Below are 20,855 nucleotides of genomic sequence, written 5' to 3' on the forward strand. Positions count from 1 at the left end.
AGAAAATTTTTGCCACCCCCCCAAGAACAAATTTTTACCTCATTTAGAGTGATACTGCCCCCATTTGAGTATGCATGGTCTCTCTCTCTCTCAAGATTATATATATAATAGGAAAATACTTTGCTATGGATGAATAGTTATTTCAGTTTCCATTGAATTCAAAGAACAGGTCAGTGTTTCTGTTACACTTACCAGGTTGTCCAGAGGGAACATTAAGTTTTAATAATTGCCACCATCAAATGCTAAACATAGCGTCTTGGGGTGCTAAATTAACTGGAATATTCTAGGTACTTGAGCATTTTGATAAATAGGCAATGAACAAGTATTATTTTTTTGTCATTTTTTAAATATTTCAAGCATCTACTTTTCTTAACTTTTCAAATTTGTTCATTTTTGAACTGAAGCCAAATATAGAAAAAGTGCTAGTTATAATTTAATAGGGTGTATATAACAAACTAGAAATAAATGACTTAATTGTAACCCCAGCTTGTTAACTAAAATGATTTCCAAGGACTTTCCTCTCTTTGTGTTTGGAATGTTAAGTACTTTCTGAAGTTATTTAGCGTCTACTGAATGTTAATAAAGATGAGTGGTTCTTGAAATTACCCCAACAATGATTGAGGCAATTAGGATTTACAACTCCACAAGGTGACAAGTCAGTGATCCTTCTTTCCCCTCTGTTACTTAATATGGAAAAACAAATATATTCAGAAAGAAAACATATTATGCAATAAGATGCACAAAAATCCATTTATTTATTAATAAGAGAGAATATGGTTTCTCACAGCCTCTTAACTATGGTACCATGTGTTTCCATTTCTCAGCTGCTGAAACAAATACCATCCAGTGGGTGGGCTTAAGAACAGGAATTTTATTGGCCCACAGTTCAGAGGCTAGAAGGCTTGCTTCTTCTCAGGGTCAGTGTCTTCTGGCTGGCCGACAGTCTTTGGGGTTCCTTGAGTTTTCCATCACAGGGCAGTGCACAGGCAGCATCTTCTCCTTTCTCCTGTAGGTTCTGTTGACTTCCATTTCTGACTGCTTCCCATGGCTTCTCCCTTTCTGGCCTTCTCTATTAGGCCTACAATATTAGGATTAAGACCCATCCTGATGAACGTGGGCTATACCTCATCGAAAGGTTCTACTTCACACCCACAGGAATGGATTAAGATTAGAACGTGTTTATCCGGGGTGCTTAACTCTAGGCCACTATACCATGCTATGCCAATTTCATGGATAATGAACTTTGCAAGGTATTTCATTTTGGAAGAATTGTTTATTTAAAATTGGTAGCTGTTGCATTTGTGTTTAAATTTTTTCCTCTAAGATTTTAGACAGCTGGCCTTTAGATTAGTGAAAGGCACTTTACAGCTTTGTACTGTCAGAAATATTAAACTTAAATGATCAATTCTTGGGTGACAGTTGCACTATCTTAAGCTTAATCAAACATTTTTCTGTCTCTAGTGCCAGAAACTGTCCTCTTATTAAAGAGAATTGTCATGTGCAGATCTGTGGTAGCTAACCCAAATTTTCACTTAGTTTTGTGATCATTATCTTCTGAAAATTTGTCTAAACCATATAAATGTTTGGTGGAAACCATTAACTTGCCTTTTTTTTTTAATTTCTCCTAAGTAAAAAAAAAACAAACAAAAAATGTGTGAAACCATCATGTAGTGAAGACATTTAAATTTCTGTAATGGGTTGAATATTTTGAGCATTAGATTTTTTTTAAAAAATGAATGGTATCTAGTGTCACCTAATTTAAGTATGTTAAATAAAACATACGGAATCTTTGTAAAATCAGGTAATGTTTAGTGAATTTTTACTGTCAATCCTATATCAAACCAAACTGTAGACTTGAGACCAGAAAGACTTTAATTCAGAGTGCATTCTGCTTAGCAACCAGCTTGTTGTCTACTGTTTTGCTACTGAATATGCGTACTTATACCTCAGAAGTTTATCTGCAGCCAGCTGGATTCAACTGGACAATACTTCATTCACCTAATTTCCTGACTATACAGGAAAAGACATTAGGTTGATTGCTTTTAGTCATGAGGAAATTTGTTTGTAAACTTCAGGTAGTAGCAAACCAATCTCAAAAGCCCCTGCATTATGAGAAATTGCCTTCTAATTCAGGGTGTTGGAAGTCAGAACTGGTTCACATTTTTTTCCCCACTTAAAACTCTTGCAAACATATTGTTCCAAAAACATAACTTTTAAAATCATAGAAAAGAGAAAATAACTTTTCATAGAAAAGATGCTTAAATTTTAAGTATACTTTTGTAAAATGAAAAATTGGAAGTTTGATTTGCATTCAGACTTACCTAACTTGATACTTACATAATTTTCTCTTAGAAAACAGCAGTTTTGTTGGCATGTAAAGCTCCTGTTTCCTCAGAGTCAAGCTGCATACATAGAAAAAAGGTATAGTATCACCCTTATATATTAAGAACTGATTTGCTTTTATTTTAAGCCTTTGTTTAAAAAATACACTGTTAATGTCCATCAGTAGTAGATTGGATGACAAAGTTGTGCTATGTTCATAGTAAACACTGGTGAAAATGAATGAACTACAGCTGCATACGTACAACATGGATGAATCTCATAGATAATATTGAGTGAGAAAAGCAAGTTATTGAAAAATTCATTCAGTGTGATTCTGTTTGTGAACATACTTTTTTTTTCCTGAAAACCCTACAGTGTACTCTTTAGGGATATATAAAGAGAAGTTAGAACTTTAAAGGAAAGGATTAGCACAAAAATCATGATAGTGGTTACTTCAGCAGAGGGAAGGTGGTATTGGAGAGGAGTGCAAGGAGAATCAAGGGGGCTGAAATCTTTCTATTAAACTGGATGTTGTATAGAATATTCATTTAATTTTCTTCAGAGAGTACATATACATTATATAAATGCTTATATGCGTGATATTACTCAAGGAAAAAAAAGGCCTGAAATGAATAATGACCCAAAGTTCTACTCTACAAAGATTACTGCTATTGGCATCATCATATGTATCCCTCAGAAAAAAAGTCACTAAAATTTTTTAATGGTTGAGTACTATTTGATTCCTTAGGTTATGAAAATTTTAAAGATGTTTTTTAGGTAGTATATTTAGCATATATCCACATTATAGATAAATGCCCTCTCTGATTATCATCTAGATATTAGTGAAGAACTTTCTTATTTGAAGTTGCCTACTGGACTATAAAGATGGGGAATGACTTAAATTTTATGCACAGGAGTATATAGCACTACAGATGTAGGAACATGAATGAATGAGGAAAATTACTATTTTAGAACAATGTTTTAATTTTGATTCTCTAGCTTTATAAGAGTTTAAAATTACGTACATACACACAGGAAAGTTTGAAATTGTATAATGCTTTGTTTCCAGGTTAATTAGCATTTATTTGTATTCCGGCCTTCTGAATTAGAATGAGTAAACTTTGAGCATGCACTGAAATTAGCATCATCTGAAGCTTTTTTTTTTCAGATTTTTGATTTCAGCAATTTTCAAATATATTTCACCCTGGCTCCTTTCATGTTGAGCACAGGTGTGTCTTAAAAGAAGCTTCATGTTTTTGTAATTGATTTATAGGGAGCTTCTCAAAATGTTGTTTTTTAAAACCTTCTTAAGTGTGTCCAAGAAGTCTTTTTGAGCTTTTTTCCTAAATAATTTTTACTTAAAAGGATGTTACATTTTGCCAAGGTTAAAATAAAAGGTCTGTGTTCACTTATTTATACCAAAACCCATAAGATTTAGTAATGCTAAGTTAACACCTTTAGTAGAAAATTACGACTAATAATGTGGGGTTTGTTTATTTATTTGTTTATTTATTTTATATTGGAAAGGGTACCAGATGATAAAACTATTAATGAAATCTTAAGAACTTACATTGATCCTGAAAAGTCTGATCCTATAATTCGTCAAAGGTATGTTTCAAAAATTTTTTCTGAAATTATTTAAAATATTGAAGTACTTGTGTGAAGCCATAACTTTTATTAGAAAATGTATTAGAAACTTTAGTTTCTGCCTGCCCTATAGCCTTGTGGTCATCAGTCAGAGATAATGTTAACAGTTACTGAATGTTTACTGTGCTCCAGACACTCTTTGAAGCACCTTACATGCATTGATTAATTTAAGCCTTACATTCTTAGAAACCCTATAAAGTTACTATTAGACCCATTTTACTGAGTCTCAAAATGGTTAAGTAACTTCATATAGCTAATAAGTGAGGAGACTGGGATTCAAACCAGGCAGTCTGGCAACAGTATATGTACTCGTAACCCTTACACTAAACTGCCTTTCAAGTTAAATCAAAGACTCTAAAAATTTAGTGTCCTAGTAACTGCTAAATACAAGAAGAAATCCTGTTTCAGCCAAGACTTAAAGAACTAAGTAAGATATCCTCTACCCTATCCAGAATATTGTATGGACAAAAGTGGTTAACATAGCATAATAGAGAGATTTAGTCCTGAATATCCGGGTTGATATACCTGGCTCTGTCCCTTATTAGCTACGTGATCAGGAATAAGTTACTTAATTTCTGGGCCTCAGTTTTTCCAATCAGTACAATGGGAATGATACTTAACCAGATAGGTTGTTATGAAGCTTAAAAGAAATGAACACATAAAAAGCACCTAGTACAAAGCCTAGCCCATAGTAGGTGGTGCTCTAATGGAAGCTATTATTGGAGTTTAAATTATTAATAGTTCTGGGCAGGAGCCCAGCTAACTTCCTTTTCACCATATGGTACCAGGTTGGGATAGGAATACTTGAATTGGTTCCAAAGTAACCTGGTTAGACTTGAGTGGATTCTAAAATGTCCAATCCAATTCTAGTAAAATCTTGTTCTTTTTATTCAAGGTATTGCCTGGACTGAACCAGATTCAGGTCACATCTCATCAACCAGTGTCTTTGGGAAAGCTGTTATAGTTGAGAGGGTTTCTTTTTTTCTTCTGACTTATTATCCAGTTGTTATCATTAGTCATATATCTGGCAGTAAGACATTTGGGAACTTTTGGATAAATGTTTTTGAGTATTTGCTGGATATCTGTCACATTACATTGGATAAGATTTTTTAAAGCAAAGTAAAATAGCTAGATTAACTTACTAGAGTAGGTATTTTTAAATTTAAGATAATTAATTGAAGAAAGACGAAAGGTATTTTTTTTAATTAGATCCTTGTTTAGAAAGTATCTTCAACCCCTTTTTTCTGCTTGTATAGATGAATTTTAAGATAATTAACTGTTCTTAAATGCAAAGTCTTCACAAGACACTGTCCTAAAATATATTAAAAATCAATTTCGCTCCCTTCAATATGGCATTTTTATTTCAGGTTGAAAGCTTACATTCGCTCTCAGACTGGTGTCCAAATTTTAATGAAGGTTGAAAATATGCAGCAAAATTTAGTAAGGTAAAATTGCCCCTACTTTCCCATTTCTTTACACTTTTTCTAATTTTGCAATATAACTAAGTGGTCATTAACCTTTAAGTAGCTAGTTATACTAGTTTATCTGGTTGTCAGTAAAACCTAAACTTTTAAAAATTGCTTTAAAACTTTTTAAAATTACTTTCAAATTAAATTTTAAAATAATCACATGTCTAGGATAAATCCAGTTGAAAAATCACTCATTAGAATATTTTTAAAATATTCTTGTGTACAACAAAAATTTCTAAAGACCGTCTTAACTTTTTAGAAGAAATAGTGTCTACAACAGACTACCAGTGTTTATATACTTACCTTTGGAAATTAAAAATTCATATTTTCATTTGACTGTCACATGTATGGTTGTAGAAAGAACAGTGCATAGAAATGTCAAGAGAGCCAGCTTCTAGCAAACCATAGGGTTTGAGGAAGTTCTTAGTACCACTGGGCTCTGTTCCTTCATTAATGGAATGATGAATTAGACTACACTAGCAGATCTCTGAGGGCCTCTGCAAAGTCTAAAGTTGCTTTTGATGTGCTAGTTATATTGCAAAGCACTGATCTTCAGTGACCTCTGATGCTTTTCTCCTGTTCCTCATTGTTTGATTTTAAAAACTGGATCAAATTCAGGCCAACTCTCCATCAGTATTTTTTATTATTTGATCTGCAAGTATAGCTTACAGGTTTAAGAGTTTGAATACTGGAAAGTTGGATTAGAATCCCAGCTCTGCCTGCCCCTAATTATGTTATCAGGGAGTCCTTTCTTCCCTTCTTCCCCTTATAGGTTTGGGTTCCCAAATGGGGGAAGGATAGAAAGTTCTGTGGTTTGCACAAAGATAATTATCCAAAGTTACAGCATCCATGTTAACCAAATTGAGTAGTTCTGAAATTGGGAATCAAACATTTAGATAATTAATGAAAAATACTGTTGTAAAAGGAACCCTCAGATGACATTCTTTGAGTTTTGTGAAGTCCTAAAGTGAATTCCATATAATTCATGTTTGAACGAAACAATTTGCATTATGCCCTTGGAATTTACTTCTTTTTTTTTTTTTTTAAAGATTTATTTATTTATGTAATTTCCCCCCCTCCCCTGGTTGTCTGTTCTTGGTGTCTATTTGCTGCGTCTTGTTTCTTTGTCCGCTTCTGTTGTCGTCAGTGGCACGGGAAGTGTGGGCGGCGCCATTCCTGGGCAGGCTGCTCCCTCTTTTCACGCTGGGCGGCTTTACTCACGGGCGCACTCCTTGCTCGTGGGGCTCCCCCACACGGGGGACACCCTTGCGTGGCACTGCACTCCTTGCGTGCATCAGCACTGCGCATGGCCAGCTCCACACGGGTCAAGGAGGCCCGGGGTTTGAACCGCGGACCTCCCATGTGGTAGACGGACGCCCTAACCACTGGGCCAAAGTCCGTTTCCCGGAATTTACTTCTTATCATTTATTAAATAATTCTTCTTTTATTTATTTTTTCCTTCTTTCCTATAGTATCTGTATTTCCTCTTCCAAATTCAGTTCCTTTCCATGTATTACCATATATTATCTAATTAGTTCATTTAAATGTCATTCATGTTTCATACCATGGCACACACTTGATGAGTATATTAGTATATTATGGTTTCAGTTTTATAAGTTGGGTACAGTTTCTATTAGGGTCTTTATGAAGACTAAAATACATTTTTGGATAGTTGCTTCTTCCTGTCTTCTCTAGACCACGTAACTAACTGTATACGCTCCCAGTCTTCTGCTGATGACCTGGTAACGGCACCTGTTCGACCATTCTAACACTTCTGTACCACTCAGAGCATTTACCAACACTGCATCATAGCCTGCTAGTATGGGTATAGCTTATAAATTGTTCCAGAAGGAATGTGGAAGGGAAGCAGTAAAATTACTATCTATCTTGATGCAGGAAAGACTTACTAAGTACAGTGAGGAAATAAAACTGAATCCCTCATCATTTTCCTTTGTATGTGCTTATCTGACCTTGAATATTTATAAATAATAACCTTTGTCTACTATTGTAATGGATGCATTAATGAGATTATTTAATATTCTAAATTAATAAACATGCATTTGAAACACCAGATTGCTTTTTATAGAATTAAGTAAAAGTTTCTGTTTTGGCAAGTTAGGGTATCAACTTGACCATGGTCACCTTATTTACCTATTTTGCTAGCCAGATAAATAAGTTTGACAAAGCAGATAAAACAACCTATATCATTTAGGTACGATTCCTAAGAGCAAAAGATTTTGTCTGTTTTTTTGTGTTTTTGTGCTTTTTTTTTGGTTTCTTTGTTAAATACACTTTCATTTCTACCATTACCTAAAAGGGAAGGTTTGTTACATTTGCTTTTTTTTAAAATTAGTTGAAGTATAACACTCATATGTAAACATACATAAACAATAAGTGTATGATAATAATTGAGAACTTACAAGACAAACATAGATAGCATCATACAGGACTCTCATAATTCACCCAACTACCAATGACTTGCATTGTTGTTAAGCCTTTTTAACTAATGATTAAAGAGCATTATCAAAATATTACTATTAGCCAAAGTATTTTCCCCCAAACAAACCTATTATTATTATCTTTGTATCATTTATATATGAATATACATAAACAACTAAGTGTATAGTAAAATTTGTGAACTTGCAAAGCAAACATGCATAACATCGTCCAGGGGTCCCATATGTCAACCCTCCACCAACACCTTCCATTGTCGTGAGATGTTTGTAACAAACTATGAAAGAATATTGTCAAAATCTTACTACTAATCACAGTCCTTATCTTACATTTAGTGTGTTTTTTCCCAACCCACCCTATTATTATTTTTTAAATATATTTTTTATGACAGAAGTTGTAAACTTATAAAACAGTCATGAACATGTACAGAATTCCCAAACAACACCCCTCCATCAACACACCACACTGTGGTTGAACATTTGCTACAGATAAGATAATATCATCTGATTGTTACCATGTCCATAGTGGACATTTGGCTCACATTTTCCATACTGCCTCATTATCAACACAGTACATCTTTCGCATAGATGCAATAATATTATATTATTACTGCTAACCAGAGTCCGTAGGTCCCTCCAGCTGCATTTTTCCCTTGCTTCTCCACATTCCCAACACCCTGTAATAGTGATGTACATTTGCTCTAGCTTACAAAGGATACTCTTGCATCTGTACCATCAGTCACAGTTCTCATCCACCTCTGGGTTTACTGTCCTGTTCAGTTCCTAGATTATTCTCTAGCATTCTGTCAGTTGGCCTTTACATACCTAGACTACCATTTTCAGTCACATCCCCATTTATAAACTAGTTATTACTATGTGTTACCAGCCACTATACATTTCTACACTTTTACAGTAAAGCTAATTAAAACTTCTACATACATTAAACATCAGTAGTCCATCTCAGTCCTCATTTTATCTCCTTTAAGAATCTACCACCTACCACCAGGTCTTGAAGATATTTTCCTACAATTTCTTCTAAAAGTTTTATGGTTCTTTTATTTTTAGGTTTTTTAATCCATTTTGAGTTAATTTTTGGATAAGGTGAGAAATAGGGGTCCTCTTTCTCCCTTTCAGCTATGGATATCCAATTCTTTCAGCAATATTTGTTGAATGGACTGCTCTGCCCAAACTGTGTAGGTTTGACAGGCTAGTCAAAAATCACTTGACATACATGTGAGAGTCTGTTTCTGAACCATAAATTTGGTTCCATTGGTCTGTATGTCTGTCTTTATGCCAGTACCATGCTGTTTTTACCACTATAGCTAGGTAATATGATTTAAAGTCTGGAGATGAGGATTCACTTTTCCTTTTTATGATGTTTCTGGCTAGTCAAGACCCCTTACCCTTCCAATAAATATGGTGATCATGTTTTCAATTTTTCTTTAATGCTGGTGGGATTTTTATTGGGATTGCATTAAATCTGTATATCAATTTGGGTAGAATTGACATCTTAATGATATTTAGTCTTCCAATCTATGAACATGGAATGTTCTTCCAGTTATTTAGGTCTTTTTTTATTTCTTTTAACACTGTGTGGCAGTTTTCTGAATACAAGTGCTTTACATTGTTAGTTAAGTTTATTCCTGACTATTTGAGTTTTATCTGTTATATTTTATTTTCATCACTCTTTTGACACTTTCATTGATAAAATCTTCATTTCTAGCCTCTCTTCCAGGCCCCTCTCTCCTGTCTTTTCTTTTCAGGGTCTAGCATACCGTTTAGTATTTCCTGAAGATCTGGTCTCTCGCTTAGAAATTCTCTTAGTTTCTGTTTATCTGTAAGTATTCTAATCTCACCCTCATTTTTGAAAGACAGTATCAGTCTTGCTGATAAAAGATTCTTGGCTGGAAGTTTTTCTCTTGTAGTATCTTAAATATATAGAGCACTGTCTTCTTGTCTCCATGGTTTCTGGAGAGAAATCAGTACTTAATCTTAATGGGTTTCCCTTATGTTATGCATTGCTTTTCTCTTGCTGTTCTCAGAATACTCTTTTTCTTTGGCATTTGACATTCTCATGAGTATGTTTCTCAGAGTTGGTCTATTCAGATTTTTCAGATGGGAGTACATTGTACTTCTTGGACATGGATATCTATGTCTTTCAATAGGGTTGGGAAATTTTCTACCATTATTTCTTCAAATATTCCTTCTGCCCCTTTTCCCTTTTCTTCTCCTTCTGGGACACCTATGACACGTATGTTTGTACACCTTTTGCTGTCATTTAGTTCCCTGAGACTTTGTTCAATTTTTTCCATTCTTCATCTGTTCTTTTGTAGGTTCACTTGCAGAGGCCATTTCTTCAAGCTCACCAATCCTTTCTTCTGTCTTCTCAAATCTGCTATTATATGATTCTAATGTTTTTAAATTTCATTTATTGTACCTTTCCTTCCCATATGATCTGCTATTTTTCTGGGTATGCTTTAACATTCTTCTTTGTGCTCATCCAGTGTCTCCTTAATATCCGTAATCTCTTTAGCCATCTCACTGAATTTATTAAGGAGATTTGTTTGAACATCTGTGATTCGTTGTCTCAACTCCTTTATGTCATCTGGAGGCTTATCTTGTTCCTTTAACTGGACCATAGCTTCCTGTTTCTTGGTATAGATGGTAATTTTTTGTTGGTGTCTTGACATCTGGCTTACTAGAGTATTTATTCTGGGTGCAGTTTTTCTCTTTAGTTTAGGACTTCCTGCCCTTTCTCCCTTGCTGGTTGTGCAGTAGGAGCCAAGTATATAGTTGGTGCTAAAAGCTGTGGAGGCTCAAGCTGCCCTCATTGTGCCAGGGACCAATGAAGCTTCTTCCAATTTTCTTGTTTGCCAGGGGTAGGGACAGAGTAAGAGCTGTGTGGAATAATCCAAGTCGTGCAGGCCTAGAGAGACTAATGAAGCTTCTTACTCCTTTCTGCCCTGCCTAGGGTGGGAATGGAGCTGCAGGTGTGGGCAGCAATCTTTGCAGTGCGGGTCCAAGATGACCTCAGTTGCACCAGCAGACTTTTGATTATTCAGTTGGTGCTAGCCAAAGTTACCTGCAGTTACCTGGATAGGATCATGCAGGGCCCACCATTCTCCTCCCAGCCAGAGGGGGGACTGAAGCCTAGTCTAGGGCTGCAGGGTGATCTGGGTGAAAGAAACCAGTTCCTACCGTCACTGTGATTTTCCGTCAGCCCGGCTTTCCCTCAGGCTGGAGGCAGAGTCAAAATGGCAGCAACTGGCCCCTTTTTCAAACTTGGGCTAATTCACACTCCAGCTGTTCCCAGGGTTATATCTTAGCCAGCCAAGTTTACCAATGAGTAGCCAAAATCGGCAACCAACTGTCTCATCCTCCCTTGTTTTTGGGAAATGGAGCTTCTTATTCCAGTCGCAGAATAGCTCCCGGAGAGGCTAGCGCACGTCCCCGCAGCTTCCTTCCTGCCAGAGGTGGCACTGGACGTAGGCTAGAGCTGCATTCTTACCTGGATGGAAAGAAGCCAGTCCCTACCAGCCACTGATTTTCAGTCCACCCTGCTTCCCTGATGCCAAGTGGGGAGTTAAGATGGCAGCGCCCGGCCTCTTCTGACTTGGACAGGCTCAAACTTTAGCTGTTCTCAGGATTATACTTTAGCCTGCTGAATTTACTCATCAGTTGCTGAAATTGGTGCCCAACCGTCTCTTCCTCCCCCATTTTTGGGAAGTGAAGCTTTCAATTCCAGCCGCGGAACACCTCCAGAGGCAGCTTGTGCCTCCAGTGGAGGATGGGCACCGGCCTCCATGGCATGGAGCACTGTACTTAGAGTCTTCTCGGCAGATGGGCAGTCTCCTTCCATTCCTTGAAGGATGTGGGAGGATTCTCTTCTGGCTTCCTGGAGCTCCTAAACAGGTGCCTCAGCTAGCTCCAGAGAGTTCTGGGTGTTTACTAACTGCCCTATAGCAGGAGCTGACTCTAGGAGCTCCTTACTCCACTGCTACCTTGCTGGTTCTCCTCTGTTACATTTGCATTTTAAATCAAGGCAAATTGGGCTGCGGCCAATAAAGAAATGGCTCTGCCAAGCCAGTCAAACTTGATTCTCTGACAAAATACTTTTTTATTGCAAGGAACCATAAATGTATATGGTACAAGGTAAATATAGGATGCTGAGTATTTTTAAGTTTGTAATATAGCACAGACTGCTTGGATCCTGATAGCAATTAGTTTTAACTTGGAAGATACAGAGTTCTAATAGACCAGGATTTTCTAAGAGTGGCAGAAATGTCTCCAGAATTATATGATGCTGAGGGGAGCAGTTGGAAACAGCTTTTGTTCAGTGGCAAAGCAAAAAATCAGGATTCTTAGAATATAGTAACAAGGTTTTTAAAAAAATTGCACTAAAATGGAAGTCACTTGGTTCTCAACATTCAGCTTTTCTTGTTTCATTCTCCTTTAGGGTCTTTTATTCTCTCTGACCTTGCTTTTTAGAGTACAAAAAAAGGACCAAAGTGAGACCTGAATTAACTCTTTTAATCCCCAAAGGGGAGGGAATCATAGATTAATTTAAAGGTGGATGGTGTTAACTTAAGGGAGTGCCTAGAAATCAGACTGTTTGATACTAAACCTAAGCCACACTAAGAAATAAGAAAAGTGCTTTGACTTAATTTCATCTCTATAGAAAACTTGTCCTCCAAATTCCCCATTTGAGTCATTGCTTGAATTAAATGATACATGAATATTTACCACCAAAGAAGAGGGAGTGTGGTGGGGGATCCACCGGGGATCTTAGATTAAAAAATTATTCCCTACTTAACTTAGAGGAGCAATAGCATGACTTGAAGGCAATAATAATATCTGAAATTCTAGTTGAAGGAGGTTTTAACCTGAGGGTAGACCTAAATTGGGGGTAGGGTACATCCTTATATTTCTGATTGTTACCTTCAAAGGCAGAGTTGACAAAGTTTTAAAAACCTCCCAGTTTTTTTGTTTGTTTTTTTATTTTCCGGTTTTATACATATTTTCTAATTATGAATTAATAAAGCTAGATGTTATGGAGTACATGTTAGAAATAGATCTTTATTTTACTTTTTTATCAGAAATACTTTTAAACCATAGTGTTTTCCAGATAATATATTCATAGATAGGCTTAGATGAGCATTTACATTTAATTGTATACATAATTATACCACTAAAGGGAAGTGCATTCAGAGAATATCTCAGTAAGATTAGTGTAGTTTAAAATGTTAGGCTTCTAATTAAGATAAGTATGCTAAATAGGAGGATTTTATTACTTCCTGAAAAGTGCTTAGGAGACAGAAAGGTGTAGTTTTCTAGTGGCTATTTGATTTTAAAATGTATCCTGTGATTTACTGCATTCCAGTAACTTCAGAGAAAAAGTCTTTTTAACTAAATTGATGTTGCCACTTTCCACTGATTTTGTTTACCATTTTTGGAAGGTGTATGGCAATTGTCTCATGATATGCCTGAGCAGCTAGAGCAAACCTAATTGATTCTCTCGTTTTAGCTTTGCCATACATGAATTTTTAAAAATTTAAGTGACCATAGAATTCATTTTTAACCCCAAGGAATTTGCTTTTGATGTATTTTGTAGTTTTCTTTCTAGATATCACAGGGATTGAATCTGTTCCTTATAATAAAGTAGTAGAGCTTCTGAAAGTCAGTCATTCATTTGTTCAGCAAATGAACACTTTGTGAGGACCTACTGTATTTCAGGTACTATTCTAGATATTGGGATAGCGCAGTAAAGAAAACCTTTCCTCCCCCAGTTGTATAGTCTGTGTTTCCAGTGGAGGAGATCATACATATGAGGTGCTAGTGTTAATAAAGCCACGCTTGCCCTCTTGCCACAATATTTCTTACCAGCTTTCTATTCCCAGAATGTCACTAAGTGATTTTAAACCAGAAAGACCTACATTGGTAATGGCAGTTACTATCATTATGTTACTGCTCACTTAAGTTATTACTGACCAATGAATTTTCAAACTGCCAGCTTTGATGCTATCCATTCAATTGTAATTTTCAAAATCTTAAATTTTAAGCCTAGATTTTACCTTTACTTACTAATAGAATTATTTCTATAAAGAAGCTCAGATACACACATTTTCTTTTCTTCCATTTACTTTGCTGCTTTGATGTTTCTATAAGATCCTGGTTTAATAAAGATCTGATTTAAGCCTTTTGGGATGATTCTTTCCAAATTTATTTAAAAACCAATGATTTAAGCCCATTTAATCTATAGGGCTGTAAGTAAAAATTGGGGTATATACAAGAATGAATAGGATACAGTCCTATTGTATTGGGGAAAACAAACATATATATATAATTATAATAAACCTGTGTCTTAGTACTGTGAGACTATGGAGATGGTAGCAGCTGTCTTTGTGTCATCAGAGAAGACTTTAATGGATGTGATGATGTTTGATCTTTTCTAAATTAGAATGTGACTTGGCTAGAGAAGATCAGTCTAGGCAGAGAAAATAAAGGTGCAGATGATGACCCTGACAGATAAATTTATTAAAAAAGCATGATGTGGGAAGCAGATATGGCTCAATGGATAGAGCTTCCACCTACCATGTAGGAGGTCCAGGGTTCAATACCCACGGCCTCCTGGCCCTTGTGGCGAGTTGGCCCATGTGGAGTGCTGCCGCACACAAGGAGTGTCACCCTACACAGGGGTGCCCCCTGCACAAGGAGTGGCCCCCACACAAAGAGTGCAGCCCTGCGCAGGAGAGCAGACTGCCCAGAAGTGGTGCTGCCCACACAGAGAGCTGACACAACAAGATGATGGAACAAAAAAGAGATACAAAGAAGAGACAATATGAAACGCAGCAAACTAGGGAGCTGAGGTGGAGCAGGAGAATGATCGCCTCTCTCCCACTCCAGAAGGTCCCAAGATGGGTTCCCAGAGCTGCCTAATGAGAATATAACAGACACAGAAGAACACACAGCGAATGGACACAGAGAGCAGACAACGGCGGGGCGGGGGGGGTTGGAGTGGGGAGAAATAAGGAAAAAAAGCATGATGTGTTGTAAGAAAGTGATTTGAGGAGGTTGGAGTATATAGATGTATATGGGTAGTATTTCGAAGCCTTTTTTTTTTTAATGAGGTTGAGAAGGTAGTTTGGGACCTAGCTCTAATGCTAAGTCTGGATCTTGTCCTCTTGGCAGTAGGCAACTGTAAAAATCAAGCACAAGAGTCAGTAGGGCTTGGTGGCAGGTTGGCTGTAGGGAATAGTGAATAGGAAGCAAAGGTGACTGAGTTTCTAACATGGATACTGTATATAGAGAGATGGAGTTAAGGTCTGGAGAGGCTTGGAGCATGTTGAGTTTCAAATAGAAATGGCATCATTTTTTGGAACATTATTTTCAAAATGAAAGGTCTTTCTATACTAATAATCCTTTGTAATTAGGATCCCTTCAGGCTGATTATCTTTCCTGGATCCATAATATGGAGAAGTAGACCTTATTTTGCTTTAAGAGGTTCTAGGTTAGACTTTGTAGACGAAAATCTCACCTTTACAGATTCATTTAAACACTGTTCCTCAAACCTAACCCAAATGAAGAGATGCTCCAAAATGTCCTTCTTTCTTTTAACCAAAAATAATTACCAAGCCTTACTTTTCCCATCTGAAAGTATAGATCAAAACAGATATGATAATGCAATAAAGATTAATTGGAGATAATATATGTCAGCTGTTTAACACAATGCCTAGCATATAGCAGATCACTCTCGATAAATAGGTATTTATGAACTAGAAAAACATTCAGGTCAACATCTTGCTGAACTGACTAAATTAATATAAGAGGTTTTTCTTTTTTTTTCTTTTTTTGCAAGAGATTACTTCCTAAATAAAAGCAGGAAATCTGTTTAAGGTAAAAGTTCCACATGACTGGCAGTTGACTGTATTATGCATTGCTTTAAAAAAATTTTTTTAAATTTCTCTGAAGGTCAATAGTTTACATTTCTTTTGACATAAATAGGATATTGAAAGAATATGAGGTTTTGGGAGCTTGTTTATTTTAGATGTCAACTCTTATTTCTGTGCAATTGACTGCCAAATCTATATCTATTTTCAACCTCTCTCCCAAGTTCAACTCTTGGTTTCCAGCTACCCTCACTTACTTACTCATTAAATCTTAAGCTCAACATATCTAGATCTCATCATTCAACATCCCCTTCTTCCTTATTTGTGTATGTGTCTGTGTGAGTTTTGTTTTACATGAAGATTATGGGGGCTATGTTTCTTGCATCTAGTATACAGTCAGCAAATGTTGTTACTAATTCCCTGTTATCAGTTTTCTCATTCTTCCAGTAAACCAGGATAAAACCTTGGAGCCTTCTTTGATTTCTTGGCTTCTCCCTGTTGCCCTGCCTTTCCTAATTAACCTCCGTAATGAGTCTTTTATAATGTCTTTCCCTCCCCATTTTTCTGTGTAGATTTTGCGGTAGAGCCCTCATACACACATGGTGATACCCTTCCCCCTGCCCCCCCCCCAAAAAAATGATCCTATGAGCCTCAGAAAGTATTTTGTACTTCTCATGGGTTCCTACAATCCTATCTTGTATTTTATCTCAATAAAAGGTGGCCCATATGGTGTTGAAATTCCTTTTGATGACAGTGACTGCCTTCAGCAGCATCATCTTTGTATTTCCTGCCATTCTGAGCCAGTGACTTTTCCACAGTTGCAGCTGAGTATTAATTTTTAATAAGTGGTATACAGATTCACTTAAATATAAATGTGCTTGCTATACGCGAGGTGTTGCTGTGTTGCTTTCACTTTAATACTCTAAAGTAGGGCTTGGACAACTTATTTTAGGGGACATATAGTAAATACTTAGGGTTCGCAGGTCATACAGTCCCTGTCACAATTACTCAATTTTGCCATTCAGCCATCGACAATACGTAACAAATGGGCACGACTGTCCCAACAAAACTTTATTTACAAAAACAAAGTAGGCCATATTAGGCCTGCTGGCATAATTTGCCTAGCTTTGCTCTAAAAAATATTTGTATTGGTCATTTGTGACCTTATATAATTTAATTAGTTGGGGGCTTCAATTCTCAATATGTAAAATGAGAAAGTAATTATAACAATTTCTCAATAGTAAATAAAGTTGCCTCAGAAAAATAGTACCAGCTGAGAGGGCAAGCTTTTTATAATATGAACCTGACCTAAAGTATCAGTGGGTTAAGATTAATCAAGTCAGTATTTTTTCATTTATTCAGTTACTATTCACTGAGCACCTTCCGTGTGTCAGCACAGTATTAAGCCCTAGGGATACATAGAAATCTGAAAGGCTAGCCCTAAAGGATCTCATAGTCTAGGAGGGGAGATGGATATGTGGTTAAGTGCCCTAAGAGATGTGTATTAATATATAATATATAAGCCTTGTCCTTTTTTGGTTGGACATACACACCAAATACCTTCCCTTCTGAAACTTGGCATATAAAACCAAGAATTCAGACTTAAACCCAAGCCAAAAACTAAAACATTATCTTTTTATTTCATGAGTATCTTAGAAGAGTATTACTTTTCTTGGGGGTACTACCTTATTGTTCTTTTACAAATTCTGTTGATCACTTCCTACAGTGTTGGTTGTAGTTAATAATTTTGGAACACTTTTTATCTGAAAAGCAACCAGCAAAAAAACATGAGCTATTTTTCTTGGATGATTTTATTTCCATGCTTAGAGAGGGCATGTTTTTTCAATTAAAAAACTAAGGTTACTCTACTTTCTTTGGATGTTTATGGGTCTTTAATAGGAAATATTTTAAAATCATTTTCAGTGAAGTGAAGAGATAGGATACTTTTTCCTATGCCCTTTTAGATAAATTTGATTTTGCCTTGGTAAAATGATCCTTTAACACTATATTAGTGAATGGTGAGCTCAAACCTTCTTTTTGGCTTTTTCTGATACATACCCCCCAACAAGCAAAGACCCACTTCTACCTTAGAGCAGGTTTGACCTCCCAGCTCTTGTTACTTTTGTAGACTCTGACTTCCTAGACTCTCAGTTCTGCCTGCCAGGTCACCACCTTTCACCCACTGGTTAATTCTGAGAGCTTGGTCTTTTTCCTGCCTCACCCCAAAGTCCTACCAGGACTTTCCCTCCTTGCTGTTTCACCTAGTCCCTGTCCCTGCTAATCAGTTGTTCTTCCTGACCGTAAACATCTCCCAAGTGAATGCACAACTTATACTTCTTCTCTTAGGAGGACAGAGCTTCTCAGACCTCTTTGTCCATCCTAATCATCTAAAACACTTCTTGAAAATGTAGGTTCCCAGTCTACCCTCAGAAGTTCTGGTTTAGTAAATCTAAACATAGAACCCAGAAGTGTGCATTCTTTTACACTTTCTTCCTCTTAGGAGACACTGATATAAGTGATCCCTTATACCATCCTTAGAGCAACATAGGACAGGGTAGTAAGCTCCTTGGGGACATTTTTAGATCCCATACAGTATCTAACATAATGTTTTCTTTATAGTAAGTTGATTCAGTTGAGATGTTGAAGTTGTAGAAAAGAAGTAAGTCATTTGATATTAGGGTGAATTTCTTTTTTTTTTTTTTTTTAAGATTTATTTTTATTTATTTAATTCCCCTCCCCTCCCCCGATTGTCTGTTTTTCTGTGTCTTTTTGCTGCGTCTTGTTTCTTTGTCCGCTTCTGTTGTCGTCAGCGGCACGGGAAGTGTGGGCGGCACCATGCCTCGGCAGGCTGCTCCCTCCTTCGCGCTGGGCGGCTCTCCTTATGGGTGCACTCCTTGTGCGTGGGGCTCCCCTACGCGGGGGACACCCCTGTGTGGCAGGGCACTCCTTGCGCGCATCAGCACTGCGCATGGGCCAGCTCCACACAGGTCAAGGAGGCCCGGGCCTTGAACCGCGGACCTCCCATGTGGTAGACGGACGCCCTAACCACTGGGCCAAAGTCCGTTTCCAAGGGTGAATTTCTTAAAATCATTTTTTCACATTTCTAAAGATAATAGTTTGCACCTTGCATAATTGAACTAGAAATGGAAAATTAGATCTTGTTTCAGGTTTACATGGATTGTTTGAAAAATACACTTTTAAGATATTATAAATCAAAAACTTAAAATATGTATGTTAATTTTTTTTAATCTGCCTTTTAAAAAGTGAAGATCTTAAACCAAGTCTTAAACTGAAATATGGTATAGTATTAAATATATTAGAGAACACTAAAGGAATTCCAGAATTTTTAAGAACAGTATTAACTATTTTCAGATGCCATGTTATGTACTAAGAGGCCATTTTTGCCTTTTGCCATAGATCCCTTGAAAATAGTTGTGATGAAGGAAAGATTAGTGGATAACAGTTTGCGCTCTGAATGGTATTACTTAAACTTCCTCTAGTTTTCCTTTTGGAATTTGATTCTCTTAATATGTTTGTGGAGATGAATGGGGACAAATGACTTAGTTTACCTAAGAATCAACAGTTAACAACCTTGCATCTAGTGGGAGATGCCATTATCGGTATACATCCATCACATTAAGAGATACATTTCCAATAAATTTTATTTTAAATATGAGCCATTATCTGTCAATATTTGTAATCCATTTTGTTGTTTTGATCAGTTTTGTACTAATAATAGTTAAAATTGATTCCGCCTAGAAGAAATTTTAATATTTAAAGCCTTCAGGTCATAGCTAATAAAATTAAAATTTTAATTTATATACTCTTTTTTTTTGTCAGAGGTAGAGGTATATGATTGAATAGTCAAGAGATTTCCACACATAAAAAATATATCATTTAGGATGATATTCTCTGGGGGGGGATTGGAATAGAAATATAAGTTTAAGAAGATAAAGTGGTCTATTATAAAAATGCTCATTCATATATTTTTTAAATGGATGCTCTTGATATCAAATTGCCTTTAGGTTGTAGTAGATTGTTTAAGAGTGATGTAACAATTTTATTTAAAATCATCAATATTTTCAATATACCATAAATTATATTCTTTGAATTATTTAAACTTGCAACTAAAGATTTTAGATGAAATTTCAGATGTCTATTTTTAAATGTAAAGGGAAACATTGTTTCCCAAGATTATTTTAGGGTGTGTGTGTACAAAAAAGTACAAAGACCCTGAATAAGTTTTCCTAAACACAAAACAATGTTTGCTACAAGGGTAAATTAAAATCAAGATTTTATCTGGAGACTAATAGGTGTCCTTATTAAACGCAATTATAGAAACAACCCTTTATTGAGTGCCTTCTATTTTTTAGGCATTCTACTAAGCAGTTTACATATAATTATGTTATATTATACATACATTATACATTGTAACTATATTATGTTATAATTGCATGGAGAGACCTGCCTACAGCCATCTAGCCACTATAACAAGTAATGGTAGAACCTAGGCTACCTGCCTCCAAAGCATTGGTACTTCCTTTGCAATGTAGTACGTGATTCTCAGCACCTGTTTTAGTTTGCCAAAGGGCTGCCTATGCAAAGTACCAGAAATGTGTTGGCTTTTATAAGGGGGATTTATTGGGGGTAAAAGCTTACAGTCCCAAGGCTGTGAAATGTCCAAATTAAAGCACCACCAGAGGTGCTTTCTCACCAAAGACAGCTGCTATGAGGTGAAGCAAGATGGCCACCCCCTCTGCCAAGGTCTCTGCCTTTCCGCTCCATCTCCCAAAGCTCAGCTGAGGGCAGCCAGGCATAGGGCTTGTCTCTTTCTGGACCTCCTATATCTATCTCAGCTGTTCCACTTTCTTCCCAAGTTCAGCTGCAACCTATCAGGTACATAGCTATCTTTCTCTGGACCTCAGCTCCTTGAACCTCTCAGAGTGTTTCTCTTTTTGCGGCTCAGTTGTGGGACTTTCTCTCACATGACAGGAGCAAACAGTGGTTCCCTTTTCCTGTATGTCCATTTTTATCAGACCCAGCAAAGGGGCATAGACTCAACATGAGCCACACCTCAT

At 36.5% G+C, this 20,855-nt stretch overlaps 1 protein-coding gene across 1 annotated transcript in view; it reads left to right on the forward strand.

The window, feature by feature from the left end:
* The window catches only part of ZNHIT6 (zinc finger HIT-type containing 6), a 66,453-nt gene that overhangs the window by 30,714 nt on the left and 14,884 nt on the right, over positions 1-20,855 (forward strand). Inside the window, exons 6-8 of the mRNA XM_004480902.5 lie at positions 2,353-2,421; positions 3,850-3,930; positions 5,337-5,414. Of these exons, the coding sequence (XP_004480959.1) occupies positions 2,353-2,421; positions 3,850-3,930; positions 5,337-5,414 (228 nt within the window). The remainder of the gene's footprint in view (positions 1-2,352; positions 2,422-3,849; positions 3,931-5,336; positions 5,415-20,855) is intronic.

Source organism: Dasypus novemcinctus, chromosome 9 (genome assembly GCF_030445035.2).
Source record: "Dasypus novemcinctus isolate mDasNov1 chromosome 9, mDasNov1.1.hap2, whole genome shotgun sequence".
Lineage (NCBI taxonomy): Eukaryota > Metazoa > Chordata > Mammalia > Cingulata > Dasypodidae > Dasypus > Dasypus novemcinctus.